Here is a 26,787-nt window from a genome sequence, read left to right on the forward strand (position 1 = left end):
AGATGGGGGAAAAGTGGGTGGGTGGGACCCTATTTGAACAAGAATAATTATTGGAGTTATTTTTGTGATTTCAAAGTTTGGAAAATGAAGAGACACACACATCATTTGAGGATGGCTGGACAAGTTTTGGGATATGATTTTACTAGAATTCTATTGTGCTCTAAGAAATGACAATCAGGGGCAACTAGGTGGCGCAGTGGATAAAGCACCGGCCCCAGAGTCAGGAGTACCTGGGCTCAAATCCGGTCTCAGGCACTTAATAATTACCTAGCCGTGTGGCCTTGGGCAAGCCACTTAACCCCATTTGCCTTGCAAAAAAAAAGCCTAAAAAAAAATGACAAGCAGAATGGTTTCACAAAAACATAGGAAGACTTATATGAATTGATACAAAGTAAAGTGAGAATGTGTATACAGTAACAGCAATATTGGAAGAATAATCAATTGTAAAAGACTTGGTTACTATGATGAATACAATAATCCAAAATAATCCAAAGAACCCATGATGAAAAATGCTATCCACCTCCAAAAGAGAAAAGATAAACTGAGTACAGGTTGGAATATTCACTTTTCAGTTTCTTTATTTTTCTTATATGTGTGTATTTTTTCTTTTACAACATGACTAATATGGAAATCTATTTTGCAAGAGTTCACCTGTATAACTGATGTAATTTTGCTTGCCTTCTTAAAGGGTAGAGGAGGAAAGGGAGGGAAAGAATTTGGAAATCATTTTTTTTTAAAAAAATGAATGCTAAACATATTTTACATTTAATTAAGAAATATTAAATAATATAAATTTTCATGTATATATATATATTTTTTTTTAAATAAAATTATTTCCTGATCTAAGAATTAAGCCTGGAGAGGTTTACCACCAGCAAATAGGTCATCTAAGACCATCCAATAAGACATGGGGATGTAGGGGAGAGGGGACTGTAATCAGTTTTGGTAAAGATCACATGTGTAGATGTATAGACGTATATACACACATATGTGTATATACCATATATATATATACATATACATATGCCATATAATTTGTATACATGTATATATATTTGGACAATCAATCCTCAATTTTTGCAGAGATAACATTCTAGAAAATGATGTGAAGGTCAAAAAATGCAAAAGCTGATACAATGAACCCATAGGAAAATAGGTATTTAAGTTTCCTTACTAATTTTTTGCTAGAAATTGTTGAAAATATATTTTTCTGTATATAGTTTTTATAACAAAACATTAATTCTGTTTTCATATATTCTAACATAGCAATCAAGAATTAATTCATAAAGCGCAGTATACAAAATAAAACTATCTTGCAAAAAATCCCTAGAATTATGTGATTTTTGTGCTGATATTATGAAAAAATTGATTTCAGACAGCAGTCACTATTCATAAGACAAGAAAGCTATAGTACCATAAATATTGTTCAGCAAATAAAATTCTTAAAACTAAAACATTTTTAAACCTGAATCTTACCTTCATCTGTATCAGATGGTGGTGTTACATATCGTACCGGATACTATAGTGCTATAAACCTCTTTACTTTAGCCAACCAAAAACAAGGAAAAAGTTGAATAAAGATTGTACATAGTTGTTTTCATGTTGTTTCCCCCATGTCAGACAACTCCTAGGTATTCAAGCTCCTTAGAAATGAATGATTATCTTTTGAATTTCTTTGCCTCACACTTAGCACAGAATCTGAACATAATAAGCATTTCATAAATATTTGCTGACTGATTATATATGCCAGAAGATAATTGCTGTTAACTGTCAATCACTCTTATTATGATAATTTTTTTTTGCTTTGTTTTTTAGGTTGTTGTTTTTACAAGGCAAATGGGGTTAAGTGGCTTGCCCAAGGCCACACAGCTAGGTAATTATTAAGTGTCTGAGACCAGATTTGAACCCAGATACTCCTGACTCCAGGGCCGGTGCTTTATTCACTGCACCACTTAGCTGCCCCAAACTTCATCTCTTAAAATAATAATCTTATAATCAATTTTAATCTAGGGCTTTTAAAAATCTTACTCATGGCTAATCAATAAATTCTCACCTCTGTAGTTTTTATTATTAAATGTACTACCCAAAATTAACCCTATTCATTTCATTCATTCAATAATTCAATTAAGATTAACTCAAATTAGGATTTCTTTCAGGTCTACTACTGAAGTACAATATCAATGTTTGTGAAATTCCTGTATAGAAAGGGGTCCCTGACATCCTTCTGGGCCCTGAGAAATTCCTTAGAAATATAACTTTGGCTAGGTGCCTTTGGGTCTGAAAATAGTCTGAATAGGACCCAAGGGGTCACAGATATACCATAAATTTAGCTAAGATTTAGAAAGCACCCTTGTTAGCCTAATTATCTTGCTTTATCTGTAAGATTCCTGCTTCCTCCCAGGACTGCCTCCCCTTCCCCAGATGCAGCTGGAAACATGTGGGAACCTGTGGGAAGCCTGTGAATCTTTCACTCCCTCCATCTCAGGAAACATGTTCACATAGAGACCCTGACTCTTTCCCACTCTGTCCAGCCCCCTATCTATACTGAGCCATATGTTTACATATGTTTGTATTAGTATAACAAGACAATATATCTATATCTTTGCTTCTGTATCCTGCTTGCTCTCGGTACCTCCCCCTCAAAACACTATAAAAACCCCATCCCTGAACACTCAGGTACTGTCTGATTTGGGTATTCTTTATCCCCAGACAGTCCCCGGGAATAAAGATATCCAAAGTTATCAAATTCTGGTCTCCGTCTCACTCTTTGGGTACAACACTACATGGAATGTAATATGCCAGGTCTTGGAAATACAAAAACAAAAATGAAAAATAATCCCTGCCCTTGAAAAGCTTATGGTCAGGGTCAGCTAGGTGGTGCAGTGGATAGAGCACTGGTCCTGAAGTCAGGAGCACCTGAGTTCAAATGCGACCTCAGACACTTAATAATTACCTAGCTGTGTGGCCTTAGGCAAGCCACTTAACACCATTTGCCTTGCAAAACCTAAAAAATAAAAAAATAAAAAAGTTTATGCTTCATTAGCAAATACAAAATGCAAACAAATATAAAAAGAAGATAATCTGAGGAGGAAGAGAACACTAATAAGGAGGGGGAATCATGGAAGGCTTCCCATAGGAAGCACATGAGTTGAGTTTTGGAGAAATCCAGGGATTTTAAAAGGCATGGTGCATTCTAGGTATGGGAAAAAGCTTATATAAAATCATGAAGATGAGATATGAAATAATGGATTCAGGTAATAGCTAAAGAAAATTTGATGGTGGAATGTGAACTTGAAAGGTATAGACTGGAACCAGACTGTGAAATGCCAACTTGAGGTTTTCATTTTATCCCAAAGGCAGTAGGGAGTCACTGAAAACTGTTAAGCAAGGAGAAGCATGTGGTCAGACCTGTGTCTTAAGTAGATTATTTTGGTGGCAAAAAAATTGGAAAATGAGTGAATGTTCATTAATTGGGGAATGGTTTAATAAACTGTGATATATGTATGTGTTGGAACACTATTGCTCTATTAGAAACCAGGAGGGATGAGAATTCAGGGAAGCCTGGAAGGATTTGCATGAACTGATGCTGAGCAAGACGAGCAGAACCAGAAGAACACTGAACACCCTAACAGCAACATGGTAATGATGATCAGTCTTAATGGACTTGTTCATTCCAACAGGGCAACAGTCAGGTACAAATTTAGGGGTATCTGCGATGGAGAATACCATCTGTATCCTGAGAAAGAATTGTGGAGTTTGAACAAAGACCAAAGATTATACCTTTAGTTTTTTAAAAAAGTTATCTTATTATGTAATTTTGCTATATCTCATAATTTATGTTTCTTCCTTAAGGATATGATTTCTCTCTCATAACATTCAACTTAGATCAATGCATACCATAGAAACAATGTAAAGACTAACAGATTGCCTTCTGTAGGGGTGGGGGGAGGGAAGCAAGATTAGGGGGCAAAATTGTAAAATTCAAAATAAAATCTTTCAAAAAAAAAAGATTATTTTGGCAACTGTATAGAGGATGGTTTGGTGAGGAAACAAGGAAACTAATGAAATTCTAAGAAAAAACTGAAAAAGGCCTGAACTAGGGTTGGAGTCTCGTGAATAAAAAGAGCAAAATCAAGGAGAAAAGGAAGTAGCACTGACTACTTGGCTAACCAGCTGTTCCCCTATCTTTCTCCCTCTTCTCAGACCTCCCTATTCCCTGAGACAGAACAACATAGAAGAATATTACATAAACTTAGTTGATAAGACAGCAGTAGGGTTGGAGAGGACTGACTCCAATTCTGAAAGTGCCAATGTGGATAAATCACTATTAAACAGCACTGCATGCTACAGATAAATCTTTTGTGAAAGGATGAGTCAATCAAAGCAGTAAACTTCACTGTTGCCTTAGTATAAGAAATTGCCAGAGACATCCATCCTTCAGCAATCACCACCATCAACATCAAGTAAAGATCCTCCATCAGCAAAAAGATTCTGGCTCACTGAAGGTTCAAATGATGGTTAGAATTTTTAGCAATAAAGTATCTTTTTACCTGAGATACTTTTTTAAAACTTTTACAGTGTAATGGGGTTAAATGATTTGCCCAAGGTCACTCAACTACAGGTCATACAGCTAGGCAATTATTAAGTGTCTGAGTTCGCATTTGAACTCAGGTTCTCCTGACTCCTGGGCCTGTGTTCTATCCACTATACCACCTAGCTGCCCCCTAAGACATAATACTTTCTTAGATATAATACTATTGTGTATATAATAGACTACTGCAAAATGTAAATATAATGTAAATAATATTAAATACACAATAGTATATTTTGGGGACACCAAAAAATTCATATGACTTGCTTTATTAAGATGTTCTGGAACAGAATCCACAATATTTCTGAGGTATACCTCTTTAGGTAAGTGTGAGGAATTATACAAGACTCATTGAAGTGGACAGTAATATAGTATATCCTCAACAAAATTGGCCATCTTTAAAGCACTACACATTAAATATGTGACTAGGTGCAGGAGAATACAAAACCAAAAAAGACACACAGTCCCTAACCTCAAGGGGTTTACATTCTATAGAGGAATAAAACATTCAAAACAGATATTTAAAGGAAAAAGTTCCAACAGCTAATAAATGTCAGCTTTTAAAACTAAATTTTTTTCTTTTTGTGCTATTTTTTAAAAAATTCTTTTGAATTATATATTCACTCCCAAAGATGAAAATAATAACACTGATTGGATTAATATGTTTTCTACAATAGCACTCAAGAACTTACTTAATCGTATCTCAAAAGCTCAGTTCTTGCCTCCTAGTTCCATTTCTCAATGATCTTCTCTAAGCAATCCTGATTTCTTATCAATGTCACTTCACCAAACTTTCATTTCTTTTCTTTCTCTGTAGTCATAACAATAAACAATCTGCTCCTGACTCAGTCAGGTCTTGCTTTCCCCTCTAAATTATTTACTAACTCAAATGCATTTCCATGTCTATTATAGACATTATAGACTAAATTTAAAAAGATTTAATTTGGAGAAGAAAAAAAGACTCTTGGGGTATTTCTCCCTTGCTTTATCTTTATAATTTTTCTCTTTTTCTTATTATTCATTTATTTCTACCCAACATTTTAGGCCTATAAAATGTATAGCTCCTCCTTAATATTATTGAAATTATTGAAATATTATATATCTTTTTAACTATCTTGAAAAAGTGATCAATTCCAAATTTTCCTTTGCCCTAGAATATCTTCTCTTAAATAAAACAACTCCCTCCTTTCAGCAGAGAGTTGGAAGACTATGGATAAACAATGTTATGTTTTCCCTGAGACATATTTGTGGGGTTAATTCTATTTCACAAGGAAGGGTTGATCAGGATGAGGAAAATATTGAGAAACAAATGAATGAAATGTTAGCCATTGCCTATTTCCATGATAAGCAAGTCTCAAAAACTTAATGCTAAGCAGTAAGCATTACTTTGCAATACTAAATGCTATCAATGTTAATGTTCCATTTGATATATAGTAAAATGATATTAATTTATTCCTGTTTCCCTTAAAATACTTTTTTTTTTAGATTTTTGCAAGGCAAATGGGGTTAAGTGGCTTGCCCAAGGACACACAGCTAGGTAATTATTAAATGTCTGAGATCAGATTTGAACTCAGGTACTCCTGACTCCAGGGCTGATGCTCTATCCACTATGCCACCTAGCCACCCCAAAATAGTTTTCTCTACTCCATTCACCCTCTGACAAAAGAATGTCACAAAATTTCCATGAGGAGTCTTGGGCAAAACATTCATGTTTCATAGCCAATTGTTCTTATACCAAGAAAAATGTATTCCTTTCTAAGGCAAGGTATTTCTATGAAAGGTATTAAATTGAAATTAATGATTCATTCTTACTTTTATATTTTACTCTAACCCCCTCCCTAATCAAGCAAATTCTTAAGTTTTCTGTTAATACTGTTGGCATAATATTATACTACCTATACTTTAATGAACTACAATAAGCATCCTATGTTCATCTAACATTCTCAGAAAAAAAGTAAGACTCATAAACATATGATTCATAACTAACCCTGGGCCTTGGCTAAAAATCTTGACAGTTTAAAATATAACTAGAAATGGGTTAAACTAAGCTATAGAGAAAAAAAGAAAAAAAAGGAAAAAGAATGTGTGTTCCAATAATAACATAATAAGCAGATATAAACAAAAACATTTTATTTTTAAGAGTTGAAAGGCACTGGAACAAAACAATAAAACCACCGTGAGACCATACAATAGATTGCCTGACCAGGAAGAGAAAAACCAAAGAAGTCTTCATATAGATCATGAAGCTGACAAAGGAAAGATATAACAGAGATGGGATAATTAAATTACCTATACATTTACTGGAGTTTCATTTCAATAAAAACAAGAAAATTATTAATCTATCTTGTTGGCAATTTCATTTCTCATTAGCTAGAGAAAACAAGGGAATAAGTGAAAAGGAATAATTGCTACTGTGAACAACAAGAATTACTTGGGGAGGCAAGAGTCACAGGAACCATTGGAAGAATATGACCCTGACTTGCCAGAACTCCTGACATTTGAGGAAGATATTGGATATTATCAGGCACAAGTCCTAGACATGTTCAGAGAAAAAGAGTTATGACTAAAGAAGGAAACTGTGATAAAAAAGACTCTCTCTCCCTCTCTCAAAAACCAAAATTCTCAGCTGACATGGTATATTATTCCAATGAGAAGAGAAAAGAATAAGGGCATTCAAAGAGATCAGTCTATATGGTTTTAAATAAAGTTCTGTGATGGGCTCCAAATCAAAAGGGAAATGTACAGAAAGTGCAATTCAGTTAGTCAGTCAAGTAAAGCAAATATATAATCCCTGCCTTCAAGAAATATAATGTGGGAGATAACATATGATATCAGTCCTATGTTCTTGAAGAAAACCATGACATCAGAAATGTGATGCCATGACACTATATCCGAATGAGAGGGTGCTGTGTTAAGTCACTGCCTCATTTTGTCCTCCAGAGACACCTAGGTTCAGTGCCAGATGTGAACCAGGATGACTGGCTATCACATGTAAACAACTATTCACATAAAAGATACATATTGAAGAGATAAAATATAATCTCAGAAATAAGACTCTCAGAAGAATGCAGGGGCATTTACCCAAAAAACCACAGCAATGTCATTTGACTGTAAAAAATATACAACACTGGAGATGACAGAACAAACAAGAACAAGTAGGGCTGAAGAAACGACCTAAGCCTGCACAAATTACATCACAGGTTTCATATATAATCATTATACCACTATCAATAATCTTTCAGAAATTAGAGAAGGAAAGATATGCAACAGATCAGAGTTAGAAAATTTTCAAACAGGAGATTTTTGAACTACAAACTGGTACTCTTAACACCAAGTAAATCTCAATTCATTTCAAAATTTTGAAAGAAATAATTAAGCAGGGAAATAAAAGGACAACTAGGAAATAACGTAGTACCCAAATATAAATAAATCATGTCAATCAACATTATTGACTATTGTTTACTGATTTAACTTCTCAGTATTTTAGGCAGCTGTAGCTCTAAGACTAAATTGCAGAGAAGATTATAACCTGCAGAATATAATCTGACAGAATAAGTTTCCTCCTCTGAAAGTTCCTTAGACCAAAGAAATCACAGGTAGAGTCCCTCTCTAAGTCTCTCTGAATATATATTTGCATATACATATAAGTATAACTATATATGATTGTATGTATGGATGCATACATATTTTCTGAGGCTTAAAATATATAATCTTTTAAAAGTATGAGAAAGTTGAGGGAAGTTCAGACTCTAAAAAGTATTTCAGTTACTAACTACCACTGTATATAAAAACTGGAGTTTAATTTCCTTACTAATCTTTTACTACCTAGGAACAAATATAAGGATTTCATTCTCATATGAGATTTTTATGAGAACTGTCTTTTAAGTCAATGACAAAGATGTCTTACTTCCCTTTTCTGTAAAATTATTTAATTGTTATAAGTACTAGTGACCTTCGAGAAATAATTTTTAAAATAGAACTTTAAAAAAAGTTAATGATGGTTAAAAAAAACCCACAAGCTTAAATTCATCCTTCAGAAAATGATTCCTAAAAATAATGAGACTAAAATAATAATATAACATGTAATGATTATATATATAATATAAAAGATAATAGTCATGTGCAAAAAAAGTATAATATCTGTTGAAATGGAGAGGACAGAATAGATTTCTAAGGCATATCAAGCTTTAGTCCTCCATCCACTGTTAAGTTTTATTATATAATAAAATCATTTTTAAATCAGAAATTAATCTAGATGATTATCTGAAAAATGATAGTCACAAACAAATGGAATAATAAATTTGTATTTTGTCATTTTACAATATTGTTTTATTTATTAGCTATATATTCAAAGATGATTGACGAATAATTAAATAAAAAATCTATCACAAATCACACCCACACCCACACACCCACACACACACCACACACACCCTCTCTTTTTGGTCCAGACTTTTGATATATCAACAGCATTAAGGAACTTTCAATGATAATAGATTCACAACTAGTTTATATGTATGATGTTAGAGAGATGCCCGGGACACTGAGAGGTAGTTATTTGTCCAAGTGTCACACAACTTGCATGAGTCAGAGACTGTCAGCTTCAAGCTAGCCCCGTATATATATATAATGTCATGCTGTTTCTCACATTTACTTTTAATCAAGGACATTATTGTAAAATATCCCTTTCTTCCCATGGCAGAGAAAATGTTCAAACAGTAAGATTATGAGTTTTTTTCTGTTCAGTAATGCTAGATACTCTTTACAAGAATAAATCATTATTGATCTAAGCAAAAAACAATGATTTATACAAAGTCCTACAATGCTTTGGTAGAATCATAACTATAATGAAGTGCTATATAAGTGTGAGCTATTATAATATATGATATGAGAAATGACAATTCCAGCCCTATAAATTTGTCTCCCAAAATATTTTGTTTCTTGGGGAAGCTTTCTTTAACAGAAGATTTTTCACTACCAATGAAAATTTGATTTGACAAGTTCATTAATGGATGCTACTTTGTATCCTTTAAAGAAATTATTCAATATAACTGGTTGATGACTTCTATTGACCACAAGGATGGGATTATTAATGAGTCCCATCTTTATGCTGACAAAGTTAGGATCAAAAATTTACTGTAAAGGGGCAGCTAGGTGGTAAACCAAAAAAAAAAAAAATTACTATAAAAGAGAGAGCTTGGTTCAGTTGATACTGTAGAAATTCAAACAGTACCTTATCTACATGGAAAATTAAATCCAGTTCACAGACATTTTCAAAACATTTGTCTAGTGTTTCCACGAATACCTATAAAGAAAGAAAAATGGTTAAGAATTTAAGTCAATCCATTCATTCTGTTAATGTACTTAATCTGATATAAAATATAAAAGACAAATACATTTAAAGTACTAAAGAGTTTAGAGAACATAGATGATTATAATTATCTGTCTAGACTCCAGTTCTAAATATGTGAAATAGTTTTTATATTTTAGCAGCTCAGTGACAAAAATACAAAAGAAAGAAGCACTCCACCCACCTTTACTTTCCACAAATCCAAATATCAAAGAAAACCTCTTCAGCATTAGCTGAAGTAAAGTATATTTATATTATTTAAATTAACTTTACATTATCTACCTAATTGAATGTAAAAAAAAAGTAAAAAATGCAGGTAAGGGCTAAGCTAATATATGTACAAATCCCTTGGTGGGGATAATATGGATCTACTAGAACCTACAAAACTCTGATATTTCCTGTTACAATAGCATATTTGGGAACCCATGCCCATCAATACACAATAAGGAGTATAAAAACCACAGCAGAGCACAACTACTTTCCATTAGGTTATTTGAATCTATCTCTAATAGGTCATATAGCTGCCAAAAGGGGCAGTTAAGTAGGATAATGGATAGAGTACTGGTCTTGAAGTCAGGAGGAATGGAGTTCAAATCCAGCTTCAGACATTTGCTACTTATTATCTGTGTAACATTGGACAAGTCACTTAATCCTGATTGTCTCTTATCCAGGACCATCTCCAGTAGTCCTGATTCATATCTGGTCACTGGACCCAGGTGGCTCTGGAGGAGAAAGTTAGACTGGTGACTTAGCATAGTACTCCCTCACTCAAATCTAATTCACTTGTTGTGGCATCATGATGTCATGATCTTCTTCAAGAATGAAGGACAAACATTATCACACTGCCAAAGCAAAATAGTATCTTCCCTCAAGGAGCTTACCTTCCAGTGGATGAGACAACATGTAGAACTACATGTGTAAAAAACATACTGTTACCCCAAAGCCAACTTGACCTATCTTCTTGAGTTGCCAGAAAAAGTCCCAGTCTGAACTGACATAATTTGACATTTGCATTCCTAGCTGGACTCTCAGTATCAAATCAGCTAAAAGACAATCAGTCTGCATTAGACCTATAAACTGTTTGTATAGCTGAGACTCTTGAAGATAAGCAGACCATCATATCTCCCTAATGTAGCAATTCCCAAGGGATAGAATGCTGCTTTTGCCATCCCACTTACTCTTGCTTCCCCTCCCCTAAAATACCCTTCTTCCTCCCATGCCACTTTCATTTGGGAAAGGAATGCCTGCCACTCCTCCCATAAGACTGTCCCACATGGTAACTCATAAATATTCTTGTTTTGGTCAGTAATGCAAATTAGTTCATAATTGATATAAAGAGCTCCGTATGCATGTTCATTTCTCATGGAATAAATCAAGTTACTACCCATGTCTTATGAATTCATGACTTTTGGTTAACAATACAAAGTTGATTCACAGCAACCTTAGAGAAGAGGGTACTAGTAGCTGAGGGGCCCAGGAAAGGACTCAAGAAGGTGACATTCCAGCTAAGTCTGAAAGAAAAGCAAGGAACTCAAGAGGCAGAAGTGAAAAGGGAAAGCATTTTGGAATGAGGGCTAGCCAGTACAGAGCCAAAGAAAAGGGAAATGGGGCAGGGATTTAATAATAAGGCAAAGAGAGTGATGGAATGATAGATTATGATAAAAAAATTTCAAACTATCTGATTATGCAATTGCAATGCTTATAGATGATTGAAAAATAAAGAGTATGATCAGTCTTGCATGTAGTTAAAGGGGACCAGAGAAGTAGGTCAGCTAAAGGGGATCAGAGAAACTAGTCAAAAGAACTGAGAGATTAGGGTAGTTGAGGGAACACCAACATGTACATTTAAGCCTTCAAGTCTGAAGGCAGGAGTTGGGATGAAGAGGGAAACTGAACCAGGCACAGAACTGCCTGAGAACAAAAGAAGAGGGTACTGTACTTATACGGAGAAATAACAATTTGATGCTGAAGATAAACATTAAAGAAACAACTAGATCATACTGCCAAATGTTTTGTAACCTATCTATTTAAGAAGGTTATATTTAAATAAAAAACTAATTATAGAAAGTGAATATATAAATATTTTTACTACTGTACTAAAAACATCACTGTAGCTACAAAAATATAGCCAGAGTATACCAAAAAATTCTTAATAAAGTCAAATGCTAAATGAAAACAAAATTCTTGCAAAAACACTTTATTAATTAGTTTTATATTTGGTTCAATATTTAAGATGAGGAACATCAGTTCTAGCCTAAGCATAGTGCCTCCACAAAACAAGTAACCCAAAGATCAATAAAGTATGAGAAATGATCTAAATGCCTTTAGGGTTTCAGTCAGGGCACATAAGTAAGATTTTATTGCATTACTGCACAATCAAAATCATCAAAAGGAATGAAAAGAATCAATAATTTTAAAAAATGAAACTTTTTAGTCTCTAAATGAGATGGTAAATAGTACCCTCTAGTGTTTCATTTTTGAATTTCATTATTATTTTTTAATATAGATGAAGATTAATATTTCACATTTTACCTCTACTTTAATAATACTCTCCTAAACTCTGAAATTGAACTAGGCTATAGAGAAGAATCAAGTCAAATGGGGGGTGAGGAGACAGAGAGAAAAAAAGACAATTTGTAAGACAACTTTTAAAAACTAAAGACTGAGCTTTGGTCTACACATTTAAACTTCACAGTTTCTTCTCTGGATATGGATGGTATTTTCCATCACAAGTCTTTTAGAGTTGTCTTTGGTAATTCTAATGGCTAAAGTGAACAAGCCCATCATAGTTGATCATTACCAATTGTTGCTGTTAGTGTGTATAATGTCATTCTGGTTCTCCTTGCTTCACTTGTAGTTCATGCAAGCCTTTCCAGGCTATTCTGAAGGCCCATACCTCATGCGGGAGCACAATGGTGTTCCATCACATACATATAACACAATTTATTCAGTCATTTCCCAAATGATGGGCATCCCCTCAATTTCTAATTCTATACCAAGAGCTACAATGCATGTGGGGTTTTTAATCCCTTTTTGGTGATATCTTTTGGGATACAGATCTAGAAGTAGTATTGCTGAATCAAAGGATGTGCACAGTTTTATTGTCCTTTGGGCATAATTCCACATTGCTCTCCAGAAAGGTTAGAACATCAGTACATAACTCCACCACTAATGCATCAGTGTCCCAGTTTTCCATATTCTCTCCAACACTGATCATTTTCCTTTTTTAGTCATATTTGCCAATAGGTGTGAGATGGCATCTCAGAATTGTTTTAATTTGCATTCCTCTAGTCAATAATGATTAAGAGAATTTTTTTTTTATCATATGACTATAGATAGCTTTAATTTCTTCATCCGAGAACTGTGTTTTCATGTCTTTTGATTTATCAAATAAGGAATGACTTGTATTTTTCTGAATTTGACTCAGTCCTCTAAATATTTTAGAAATGAATCTTTTGGCAGAAAACTAGTCATAAAAATCATTTCCCAACTTACTGCAATCCTTTTAATCTTGGTTGCATTGGTTTTATTTGTGCAAAAACTTTTTAATTTAATGTAATCAAAACTATCCATTTTGTAATGTTCTCTATCTCTTCTTTGTTCCCCTTTCCACAGATCAGAGGGTAAACCTTGTTCTGTTACTTGTCTTATGATATAACCTTTATGTCTAAAATCATGTAGCCATTTCAATTTTATCTTGGTAAAGAGTGTAAGTTGTTGGTCTATGTCTAGCTTCTGCCATATTATCTTCCAATTTTACCGACAGTTTTTAATCAAAGAGTGAGTACTTATCCCAGAAGCTGGAATCTTTGGGTTTATCAAACAGTAGATTACCATAGTCATTAACTACTGTTTCTTTTACACCTAATCTATTCCACCAATCCACCACCCTATTTCTTAGCTAGTACCAAACAGTTTTGATGACTGATGCTTTATAATATAATTTCAGATCTGATATGACTAGCCTACCCTCCTTTGCAATTTTTTATTAATTCCCTTGATATATTTAACCTTTTGTTCCTCCATGTGAATTTTGTTACTAATTCTTCTAGCTCATTAAAGTAATTTTTTTTTAGAAATTTGATTGGTATAGTATTGAATAAGTAATTTAATTTCAGTAGAATTGTTGTTTTTATTTATTAGCTTGGCCAATCCATGAGTGACTGACATTTGCTCAGTAATTTAGATCTGATTTTATTTGTGTGAAAAATGTTTTAAAGTTGCTTTCACAGAGTTTCTGAGTCTGCCTTGGCAGGTAGAATCTCAAGTATTTTATATAGTCTGAAGTTATTTTAAATGAGATTTCTCTTTCTATCACTTAATGCTGTGTCTTGTTAGTAATATATAGAAATGTTGATGATTTATGTGGGTTTATTTTATATCCTCCAACTCTATTAAAGTTGGTAATTGTTTCAAGTAGTTTTTTAGATGATTATCTAGGTTTTCTAAATATACCATCCTATCACCTGCAAAGAGTGAGTTTTTTTCTTCATTATCTAATTATTCTAGGAATTATTCTAATTCCTTCAATTTCTTTTTCTTCTCTTATTGCTAAAGATACACTAAATATCATTTTCTTAAGCCAAGTAAAAGACATATGGGCTAGTTCTTGATTTTTTTCTCCAACTGTAAATAGGGATTGGCTTTTATGATAAGAGTAATAATCTTGTTTTATGATAAGAGTAATAATCTTGACATCATGGCAACAATACTCTAAAGGAAACTATAAGATAAAAAACAAAATTATCCATTGAACTACTCTAGCACTATTATCATTTTAGGATAGAAATAAATTGAGACCAGTATGAATGTTTATAAATATCCAAACCTAACATTAAATATTGATGAAGTTCTTTTTTTCCACTACATAAATATTTTATCACTTCCAATTAAGACCTGCATAACAAATAGTTTAAGCTATCAACTATGAAATTCATTGTTTTTATGGCATTCAGCAACTTGCAAAACTAAAATAACACACAGTACGACCAAAAAGAATTTTCTGTCTTGTCCTTTAAGTCAACAGAAAACTTAGATATAATTCTGTTGATGAAGCAAATATAGAGGAAGTAGATTTCTCTCTGTAACAGTATTCAAATTTACTGGGAAAGAAAAAATATATCTTTTATTCCAATATTGCCATTACTAGGCCTATACCCCTAAAAGGATAAAAAATGAAAAGGACCCACATGTACAAAAAATAATCTAGCAGCTCTTCTGAATATAGCAAAGACCTGCAAAACATGGAAGATGGGAAGAGAGTGAGGGAGAAAGGGTGCTTGTCACCTAGGAATGGCTACACAAATTATGGTATATGAATTATTAGAATATTATTGTATTTTTTTTAGGTTTTTGCAAGGCAAATGGGGTTAAGTGGCTTGCCCAAGGCCACACAGCTAGGTAATTATTAAATGTCTGAGACCAGATTTGAACCCAGGTACTCCTGACTCCAAGGCTGGTGCTTTATCCACTATGCCACCTAGCTGCCCCAATATTATTGTATTTTAAGAAATGATGAAAGGCGCCTAATATGGAAATATGTTAAACATGAATATACATATACAACCTATATCAGATTGTTTGTTGCCATGAGGATGGGGGAGTGAAAGGAAAGTGATAGAAAAGTATGAAATTCAAAAGCTTGCAAAAGGATGAATGTTGAAAACTATCTTTGTATATAATTGAAAAAAATAAAATAAAAGCTTTGTTTAAAAAAAAAGTAAAAAAGAAAGAAATGATAAAAGGAACAATTTCAGAGACTGTGTATGAAAAGATCCAAAAGTAAGCAGAACCAGAAGAACAATTCATGTAATAAGGAAAGGGAAGGGAGGGGAATAAGCATTTATATGTTACTTGTCATATACCATGTCCTGAACTAGGTACTTTACAAATATTACTGCATTTGATCCTCATAACAACCCTGTAGGGCAGATGCTGTTATTCTCCTCATTTTACAGTTAAGGTAGCTGAGGTATATAATGGTTAGATATCTAACCTGGAGTCACAAAACTATCAATCTAAAATCAAAAAAGTATTGAAGCATTTTTTTCAAATACACGAAAGAGAACAGGAAGAAGCACAAACAGGATAACTTAGAAAATTACATGTTAAATTTATTATATACTTAAAAGAAAAAGCAAGTTGTATATCAATTTCTTTCTTTCTTTTTTTTTTAAGGGTTTTGCAAGGCAAACGGGGTTAAGTAGCTTGCCCAAGGCCACACAGCTAAGTAATTATTAAGTGTCTGAGATGAGATTTGAACCCAGGTACTCCTGACTCCAGGGCTGGTGCTTTATCCACTACGCCACCTAGCTGCCCCAAAAGTATCAATTTCTTATACAACAAATTCTGCTTACCTCTTTTTGTATGTGGTAATGGTTATTTTATTTGTTTATTTGGTATTAAGTTCAGATAAAAATCATATAATTTCTTTTTAACAAAATGTTGTTCCAGACAGAACATGACAAGCAATCTTTATTCCTCCTCTTAACCAATTTAATGGTTTTCATGCTAAAGATATTTTGCATCCATTGCAAAAAATTATATGTAAAATAGTCAAATGCAAGTCTTGATTTTTCTCTCCTTCAACATGGTTTGCATTTCTGAGAATTTCTTTAGAGAGGAAGTTTTTTTTTAATCTCTAAAGGGTCTTTTAAATACAAATTGTATATTAAAAATCCTTTTTTTAAACAAATACATAGTGGTCTTTCTTCATAGTCAAGTGACTTTTATCTTTCTTTTGAATCATCTCACAATAAATGTATAAACACTTCAAAAGAACATATTCTAAAAATACTCACTTGATATGCCTTACTGACTCAAACATGAGTAATTGAGGGAGTTTATTTCTATTAAAAATGAATTCAGGATCACATTCACTATTATGAATAAATAGTATATACAATATTATCATATAAATTTTATTCATATATAACAAAATCATTTTCAAGAAAATTATGAAATAAAAGGAACTCCAAAGAAAAAGTTCAAATTATCACTCATAGCAAGGACATCATTAATAACTTACTTGTATTAGGTCTAAAATGCCAAGTTCACTTTCTGAAGAATCCACACAGAAGACAAAATACAACGTAGCGTAATGTCTGTAAATCAGCTTGTTGTCAGATCCTCCTATTAGCCTAAACAACAAAGGCAAAAAATTGGAATATCAGAGGAAGTGTCAAGACATATATTCATTAGTTCAAGCAATTTTAAAGTGTATATAGTAAAATACTGGTACATTCAAAACTCTTAGTAATAAAGATCTCATTTATGGCTTCTGCAATTTTAATGTGTACTTCATAAAATAATTAAGTAAAAAATGAATTTCCTTTTGTTTAGAAACTACAAGGGGAAAACAAAGCTTTTTCTTTAATATAAATTTACTGTAAAGAAAGAGATTTATAGGTATTCCAGTGACAAGAGTAAAAACTATACATAGTTCCCAGTCAGAAATCTTAAACACTAATTACCAACTAGAGAAAAACTAAGCAATATGTCTTAATGTAGGAAATAGTTCCTGTAATTACTCTGCTAATATTCAATATATATTGATTTTCAATATAACAAAACTGGGATATAGGTCTCTGAAATTATTCTTTTAGTATATATTACCATTAAAATGCTACTTTTTAAAATATTCTTTAGTAAAATTATCTCATTTGAACCAGCTTCTATAAATAATTTAGCTATTTTGCATTTTGCTGGGGTAGATGACTGCTGTCTTCAAATTTTTGATGGGGGTGTCATGATGAATAAAGTTTTAACTCCTTGTACTTGTTTCTCAATAGAAGTGGGTAGGAGTGACTAGTAGAAAGATTTTGGTTCAAATTTTTAACAATAAGAACTACCCCAAAAAATCAGAATGGAATACTTCTAGAGATAAATTCCTGTTCCAAGTGCTGGATTTATCCTTCATTTATGAGTTGGGTCTCAAATTCATTACTTCAAACCCTGGGAGTATGTTTCTCACAAATATAATAAAAAACACTTTTTTTTCAAAAAAATCTTCAAAATTTGTAAAATGAAGGTTAATGAAACTTAACTGACTGAATTAGGATTCTTTTTAAAGAGCAGAAGAAAGAACTGAAAATACAGAATGCTCATCAGTTCAATCAAAACTCTATCATCACATACTCTTCCCCCCCCTCCTTGCCCCTACATGTGATTTCATGGGTGTGGGGAGCACATGTGAGCAACTTCCTTTCTCAATGCAAGTCAGCAATTGCTCTTCAACTTAGAGTCTTAGAGAAAATGTGCTGTATAACAAAAACAGCAACAACAATAATAGCAACAAGCATTTATATAGCAGCTGCTGTGTATTAAGCACAGGGCAAGGCATTTTATATATGGTCTCATTTGAACCCTAAAACCTGGCAGGCAGGTGCCATTATTTCCCTCAAAGATACAAGAGTGGTTTGCCATTTCATTCTCCAGCTCCTTTTAGAGATGAGAAAATGGAGGGAAAGGGGTCAGCTAGTAAGTTTTCCAGAGGCCAGATTAGAACTCATTTTCCTGACTTCAAGCCCAGTGCTCTATCCACTACCTATCTAATTGTGTTAATTTAAGGTGGGACTTGAACCCAGGTCAGTTTTCTATCCAATAGGCCTGGCTGTTTCTCAAAATGCTTCTTTTGTGTTCTCTGAAGTCTTTTAATTAATTGGAATGATGATTTTCAGTATCAATTAAATAGACCTATGCTTCACAAAATAACAATTTTCCAGAAAAAGACTAGAAATAAAAGGAAAGTGCAAATAAAAGGAATATGCAAAAACCTTTCTGAAGATATAATAACAATAGGATTACAATTCTTCCTTGCCAAAAGGTTAAACATCAGAGAAAATTAGAATGAAGGTTTACTGTTGTTCAGTTGTTTCAGTCATGTCTGACTCTGACCCCTCTGGGGTTTTGTTGGCTAAGATTCTGAAATGGTTTATAATTTCCTTCTACAATTCAGTTTATGGTTGAGGAAGCTGGGACAAATAAGGTTAAGTGACTTGTCCAGGGTCACACAGCTAGTAAGTGTCTGAGGTTGGATTAGAAATCAGATCTTTCTGACTCAGGCTGAAACTATATCCACTGCACCACCTATCTTACCTGTCCCTTGAGTGAAGCATCTTTTTTTTTTTTGGCAAGGCAATGGGGTTAAGTGGCTTGCCCAAGGTCACACAGCTAGCTAATTATTAAGTGTCTGAGGCCAGATTTGAACTCAGGTACTCCTGACTTCAGGGCCAGTACTCTATCCACTGCGCCACCTAGTTGCCCAAGTGAAGCATCTTAAGTTCAAATTCTGACTTTGTGTTTGTGTAGCCTTAGTCAAGACTCACCTCAGTTTGCTTCTTTCTCAAATGAGCAAGAAAGGGTTCTATTTTTTATTTTGTTTTATTTATTTTTGCAAGGCAATCTGGTTAAGTGACTTGCCCAAGGTCACACAGCTAGGTAATTATTAAGTGTCTGAAGCTGGATTTGAACTCAGATGCTCCTGACTCTAGGGTCAGTGCTCTATTCACTGTGTCACCTAGTTGCCCTATGAGAGAGGATTCTAGATAATAACTAAGAACCCTCCTTACTCTCAATATATGATCCTGAAGTCAGTTTGGATTCTTAATAAAGTACAGAACCTTCCTAGCATAGCGCTTTTATTGGATATTTTCAGAAGAAAAACAGGACCTGGCACAGTGGCTAGTTCTATTCCACCTTCAGACACTTATGAGCTGTATGTCCCTGGGCAAGTCATTTATTGCAAATCTTGGAGAGTCAGACATGATTGAAACAACTGAACAACAATGACAATCCTTTACTTGAATTTCAATACTCTTTATCTCAGTCTATATCTATCTGCCTCTCCCCTATTATTAAGAGAAAAAGAAGCCAAGTACATTTCCAAAGTACATTTCAAAGAATTCAAGAGGCACAACTAGACTAAATGACTGAAATTGGAGAGAACAGTTGTATATTTGCTTAAATTGCTACAACATTTAAAATTTAATGATAGGATTGAGTCTTAAGAGTCCAATCTAGGCTGATATCTGAAAATTAGAGATGAAGACCTTAATGTCCAGAAAAGTGAAGTGAATTGTGTTCAAGGTCACAAGAGGGACTAAATGTATTATCTCAAATTAAAATGCAATAGTCAGAATATTAACCATTTATCTACTCATGTATAAAAAGTGTTATATAAGACATTAAATTTCCTCTGTAAGTAAAACTGAGTGTCAGATAAAAATGTCTTTCCTTAGCACAAAATTTATGTAACTTTTTCATAAAAGAAATTGTAACGCTTAATATGAAATTCCTAAGTCCAAGTCCTAAGGGGCTTGGCTAAAGCTACCTCTTCATCTTTCCATGAGAAAATAGCTTAATAGGTAAATCAATAGTATGATCAAGATGACAGAGAAGTATATTTAATTAACTCCCAGTGAAGAAACTTTTAAAGGAAGAAAGCAATCATCCAAGGGAACTAGCACTGACTGGGTCCTTGGAAATCACTGAAGTCAAGCCCACATAAAAAAGAAGAGTTTTTATCATCTGGACTAACTGATAGACTGATCATAAATCATTTTCATCTATTTCTTTTAAAAACAGAACAGCTAGGTCTCAGTAGGAATTTTCTAAATCCCAGTTTATTGTGTAGATTTGAAAACAATAAACTGCATGCTTTTACATTTAAAAAAAAATTCAGACTTTTTAAGTAAGATGAACCAGTGAATAGAGGCTGAGATCTGGAGTCAAGAAGACCTGAATTCAAATCCAGTCTTACTTAATAGCTGCATGATCCCAGGCAAATCACTTAATCACTCTTGGCTTCAGTTTCCCCCCTCTATAAATATGTGTGTGTGTGTGTGTGTGTGTGTGTATATTTGGTCCTCCCTTTGTACCAGAGAAGAAGCCTGAATTATGATGATATTAAAAGATAAAATGTGTTGGCAATGTACAAATACACATTCATTAGTTCAAGTAACTCTTATATAAACAGTTGTAATATTTTCCCAACTTGCTTCTCTATTATCAAGTCTTTCCCCTCTCCAAACTAGTCTACACAGAGCAACCAAAGTGATTTTCCTAAAGTGAGTATCTGACCATGTTCCCTACTCAATAAACTCCATTAGCTTCTCCTATTTTTAAGTTGCTCTGGTTTTTAAAGCCCTCTCAAATTGGTCCCAATCCACTTTTCCAACCTTATGTGAACATCACTCAACTTCTCACAGGGCATTCCATCTTTTATCTTTTCACTGGCTGTTCCACAAGCCTAGAACAAACTCCTTCATAAATATCTCTTAGGATGCTTTCCCTCCTTTCGGAACTCTATATAAAACTTTTCCTGACTTCCCCCATCCCAGCTTCTTATACCCTTCCTACAAAATATTTACCTTGTATTTATTCTATATGTACTTATTTATGTATGAATACTATTTTTCTCCACTCTTCCAAAACCTCATATAAGGTTCTTCTTTGATGTCAGGAATAGTTTCATTTTTTGTCTTTATATTAAGATCAATGCTTAATAAAATGATAGTATGTGATAGGCAAAAAATGCTTATGATTAATTTATCTATTCAAAAAAATCAGAGGGGAGGATAGGTGGCACAGTGAATAGAGCACTGGCCCTGGAGTCAGGAGTACCTGGGTTCAAATCCGACCTCAGACACTTAATAATTACCTAGCTGTGTGGCCTTGGGCAAGCCACTTAACCCCATTGCCTTGAAAAATCTAAAAGAAAAAAGTCAGAGATTTTCATCAAATATTTTACTTACAATCCTCCTTCTAGGAAATTACAGACATTTTCATCTCGTTTAGACACCAAATGGAAAGTTTCCCTGATGATTTGTTGCTGCGTATCTTCACTCTGGGGAAGAATATTTTACATATATTGAAAAAAGATATTTTACATATATTGAAAAAAGATTAACATTTAGCAGGATTTTTCTTGTATCATAAACCTTTCTAACCACTACCATCAGTGTTAACCTGTGACAACAAATTGCAATAAAATCCCTACCTCCCTCGAAATGGTTCTCTGGAAAGAAAATTTTATTATGGGTATTATCTTAAAATGATGCCTAACTAAAGCAAGGATGAAGGCTCTCTAGGGTAGAAATACAACTGGAAGAAAAGTGATCTATTCAAAATTCCTTTTAATAGGTTTAAATATAATTCTTGAGAAAGTCATAGAATATTAAAGTTAGAAGATTATTCTTGGAGATCATCTAACTTCTTCGCTTTACTGATGAAGAAACTAAAACTGAAGATAAAATAAAGGCAAAATAATGACAATATAGTAATTTTAATTTACAGTTTATAAAATATTTTACTTCTATCTACTCATTTGAACTTCACAACAACCCAGAAGGGTGGGCAGTGCAAGTTTTCAGTTATCTTCATTTTAAAGATGAGGAAATAGACTCAGCCCTGTGAAATCACAGCTAGGAAGTGTTGGGAGTTTCCTGAGCCCCAGTAGAATGCATGCTCTTCAAGGGTAGGAGGGAATATATTTTTGTCTCTGTATCCTCACTAGCTAGTACAAGGCCATGAACAAAGTAGGTGATTCATAAATGTTTGAATGAATTGAGGCAAGAGATGATCCCAAGTCTCCTGAATCCAAATTCAGCAGCTTCTATTAAGCCACATTAATAGGCTATGAATGCAATGTACTCTCATGAAACAATAGTTTCCAAAAGCAGTATCTGTTTGTATCCAGAGACAGTATATGAAATTAGCTATTACTAGGGAATCAACTGCAAAGCATGTTGTACCTACCTTTGCTGATTACATGTAGATGAAATGAAAACCCTTGAGGGAGGGAGGGGTAAAGTCTCTCAAGGAAGTAAGAGTAAAGTTAAAAAAAATAGCAAAGAAAAAGGTAAAATGGTAAAAGAATATTTCAATTTAGAAAAAAGTCAAGAGATTCTCATATTTCTAAGCAGATAGATCCTACCTGACTATAGTTATTTCTCCTTCACTTCTTTTACATAGCTTTTAAAGTGGATAAAACATTAGGGAAAAAAAGCAAATAAATTAATTACCTTTCCTTAGTTTGGGAGGAGTCAGAGAAATTCTCTCTCTCTGGAATAACTGGATGATCTTGAGTTTTAGAACAAAAACCTGAAGAATAAATATGAATCTCTAGAAAGGACTTCTTATTACCAGCTTAGGATGGAATAGACCTCTAACAGTTAAGACTTAAAGAAAAAGAAATATTGCCCTAAAAAATTGGTTTCATTAAATTTTTTTCTGAGATTCATCTTCAAATATTTTGCTTGGTATTTTTATCTTCAGCTATGTAATTGATTTGTTTTCAAAAATAAACAGGCAGTAAAAATCATAGTTGTGTTCCATACCTCAAAAAAATAGGCATTTCTTTGGACCATAAGATTGAAACCCTAGGCATCTGCCTTGATGGTAGTAAATTCAATATCTTAAAATGATGAAAAAGGCTTCAGAAGATTGGATCTGCAAACTAAGAAGATTAGATCTGCAAATTAAATAATATAATATAATCAAATTACCCCTTCAAAAAATTGATCTAAGGAAGGTATCACGGAATACGGAAGTTTAATTTTCACAAACTAATTATTCTAAGAAGTAATCTGGTATAGTAAATAAAAGATCATTCTCAGAGTATATAAATAAACAGTGTGTAAATGGATAAGTTATTTATGCCCAAGGCAATTCTCTAAAACTAAATTACAAAAGAATTGCCAATATGAATTGGAGGAAGGATTTTTCTTTTCAAAAGTCTCCTCACCACCACCTCCTTTCTGAAATAAGAGATCTAGACCTATACCACTGCAACTACCACCACCAAGTAAAAAATATATATTCCAGTTCCATTTCCATTCCACATTAATATTCAACACTCCACCAACTCTTTTCCTCTAGCTAAAGTTCTGCTCCATGGTCTTATCACTTACTCTTCACAACCTATTTTCCCGAGGCACAGCTGCTTCCAAGCAAACTATATTTGCTTTATATGCATCACATGAGGATGGGATAAGCTTCCCAAACTTGGCTTCACTGAACTAGGACATGAAAAGCAGACAGGTTCTGTTTTTCTCCCATTTCCCTCCATTCACACACTAGTAAGAAGAGGTCGCTCAATCCTTGTTCTTTTACAAAAAGGTAGAAAAAAAGAGCAAGTTTTGCAACATGAGAATCAAAATCATGTTATAAAAGTCACCCTTTCCATCTAAGAGAAATTAGTCCTTGAGAAGATGACCTATAGAAAAGAGAGTCAGGATTTCATGTGTTCATTCAATGAACATGTATTAAGCATCTAATATGTGTCAAGGTATTGGGAATTTCAGACAAAAAAGGAAAATAAACAATATTGCCCTGATGGAGCTTCCATTTTATTGTAGCATAGCTAAGCAACATGTACACAGGTAAGTCAATATGAAAGATAAATATAAAGCAGTGGGAGGAGGAGGTATATGAGAGTGGGAAATCAGGAAAATTCTTATGTGGGAATGCACACTTAGGCATATGACTCAAAGAAGGAAAGGATTCTAAGAGGCAAAGGTAATGAGGGTTATATTCTTAGACTGTGTAAACATATAATAGCAGGAGAACTGTGGGAACAGTAAGTGGGTCTAAAAGTCCAGAAACAGAATGGATTGAGGGGTACTAATGTGAAATCAATCTGGAAGGATCAGCTAGAACAAGATTATTAACATACTCTAAATATTAGACAGAAGTTTGTATTTCATCTGAGAGGCCATAGCAGAGCACTAAAGATTCCAGAGAAGGGATGTAAGATAATCATTTGTTTTAGGAGTAGCAATTTGGCAGCTGAGTGAAATAAACATTGAAAGGAAAGAGGGCTGGATACGAGGAAAACCATTTAGGAATTATCTTCATAGAGATAATTAAACTCATGGGAGTTGATGAGAGAGGAAAAGAAAAGAGGAGAGGAAGCAAGACAGTTGCAGAAGGTTCCAAAGAATGAACCCTGAGAAAATTTCAGATATCCATGGTTCCCCCAGGCCTTCTGTTTCTAGTGATGTCTATGTCTGTTCAGGGTTACACTATCTAGTTACTCATCCTTCCCCTTAAACCTTTTCTTTTTTTTATTTTTTCTTTTAGTGTTTTTATTGATATTTTCTCTTATTTCTCCAATCACAAATTATAAAAGTTTTTTCAACATTCATCCACATGCATATTTATAGACTTCCAAGCCCTATCCCCTCAGTGGCAAAGTCTAGTGACTATTGTACATGTATACTTATGCCTAACATGTTTCCATATTAATCATTTTTTGTATAAGGAATTAGGACTAAGGGAAAAGAAAGAAAACCAGGGGATAGGAAGGGAGAAAATAAGAGAAATTTTTAAAAAGTGAACAAGGTATTAATTCAGATTATGCAGGTTTTTTTGCTTTGTTTTGTTTTTTTTTTCCTTTGTCCTGGGTTTTTTTCCCCCTTTGTCTTGATGCAGATGGTATTCATGAAAGGTCTTCCAGGGTTGTCATAGTGCTCTCAACTGCTGAAAGGAGCTGCATCCATCAAAGATGATCAACTCACAATGGTGCTGTTAAAGTGTACAATGTTCTCTTCGTTCTGCTCCCTTCGCTCAGCATCAGTTCATGTAATTCTTTCCATGCTTCTCTATAATTCAACCATTCAAGATTTCTTATAGACCAATTGTAATCCATAACATTCATGTACCATAACTTGTTCAACCATTCCAATTAATGGGTATTCTCTTAATTTTCAATTCTTTGCCACTACAAAAGGAACTATTATGAATATTTTGGAACATGTGAGATTTTTTTCTTTTTTTATGATTTCTTCTGGATATAGATCTAGTTTTGGTATTATTGTTGTATCTTAAAGGGTATGATCAGTTTTATTGCTCTTTGGGCATAGTTCCATATTGCTTTACAGAATAGCTAGATTAGTTCACAACTCTGACAACAAGACATTAATGAACCAAACCTCCCACAACCTCTCCAACATTGATCCTTATCTCTTTTTGTCATCTTGGCCAAACTGATAGGTGTGAGGTAGTACCTCATCATTTAAATCTCCCTTTTTTAGTAATATTCCTGCTTTGCCTAAAGATTCCACTATTTTTCTAGTAACCCTGGTTTACAATCTTAAGAGTTACACTCAATTCTCTATCTTTATCATCATTTTCTAATGTCAATTCAAACTCCAGAACACCTCACACCCATTTCCTGCTTTCCATTTATTCAGTGACCTCCTTAGGACCTCACTCCCTCTCACTTGAACTACTGAATAACTCCATTACCATAGGTAAGAAGGAATTGTTGATTCATTGCTTAAACTACCAGTTTGATGATAATGGGAGAAGTCTTCAAAGTCCATGACCAGACATTCAAAAAGTCATGGACTTCACAGAACATGGTTCTATCCCCCCTGGAATATCTTAGCCTACTGGATGTAATCATTTATCAATAGAAAGAGGAGTATTCTATGGGGTTGGCTATCTAATTGCCCCAACTTAAAGACTCAACTAGCTAGTAACTTAATGTCCTCACTGCCTAGAAAAGGCAAGCAAGATTTAATTAGATTCTTTTAGCATGAACTAAAACTGCAGCTGTAGGCTCGAACTCTACCAACATTTAAAGAATAATTAATTCCAACATTACAAAAACTTTGAAAAATAAGTAAAGACAAGATCCTATCAAATTCCTTCTTTGACACAAATGTGGTCTTGAAACTACACTATGGCGAGTCAAAATACAGAAAGAAAACTATAAACCAGGGAGCAGCTAGGTGGCACAGTGGATACAGCACCAACCCTGGAGTCAGGAGGACCTGAGTTCAAATTCAACCTCAGACACTTAATAATTGCCTAGCTATGTGACCTTGGGCAAGTCAGTCAC

The 26,787-nt window shown here is 33.7% G+C and overlaps 1 protein-coding gene across 6 annotated transcripts in view; it reads right to left on the reverse strand.

Annotated features, from left to right (window-relative positions):
- Positions 1–26,787, reverse strand: part of AP3S1 (adaptor related protein complex 3 subunit sigma 1) — a 142,482-nt gene that overhangs the window by 70,916 nt on the left and 44,779 nt on the right. For 4 of the 6 annotated variants that reach the window (XM_074199653.1, XM_074199655.1, XM_074199656.1 and 1 more), the window contains exons 2-4: positions 21,695–21,786; positions 16,969–17,080; positions 9,825–9,896 (exon numbers count right to left, since the gene is read on the reverse strand). In XM_074199653.1, the coding sequence (XP_074055754.1) occupies positions 9,825–9,896; positions 16,969–17,080; positions 21,695–21,786 (276 nt within the window). The remainder of the gene's footprint in view (positions 1–9,824; positions 9,897–16,968; positions 17,081–21,694; positions 21,787–26,787) is intronic. The other 2 variants (XM_074199657.1, XM_074199658.1) reach the window with 1 other exon arrangement.

Source organism: Macrotis lagotis, chromosome X, assembly GCF_037893015.1.
Source record: "Macrotis lagotis isolate mMagLag1 chromosome X, bilby.v1.9.chrom.fasta, whole genome shotgun sequence".
Taxonomy (NCBI): Eukaryota; Metazoa; Chordata; class Mammalia; order Peramelemorphia; family Peramelidae; genus Macrotis; species Macrotis lagotis.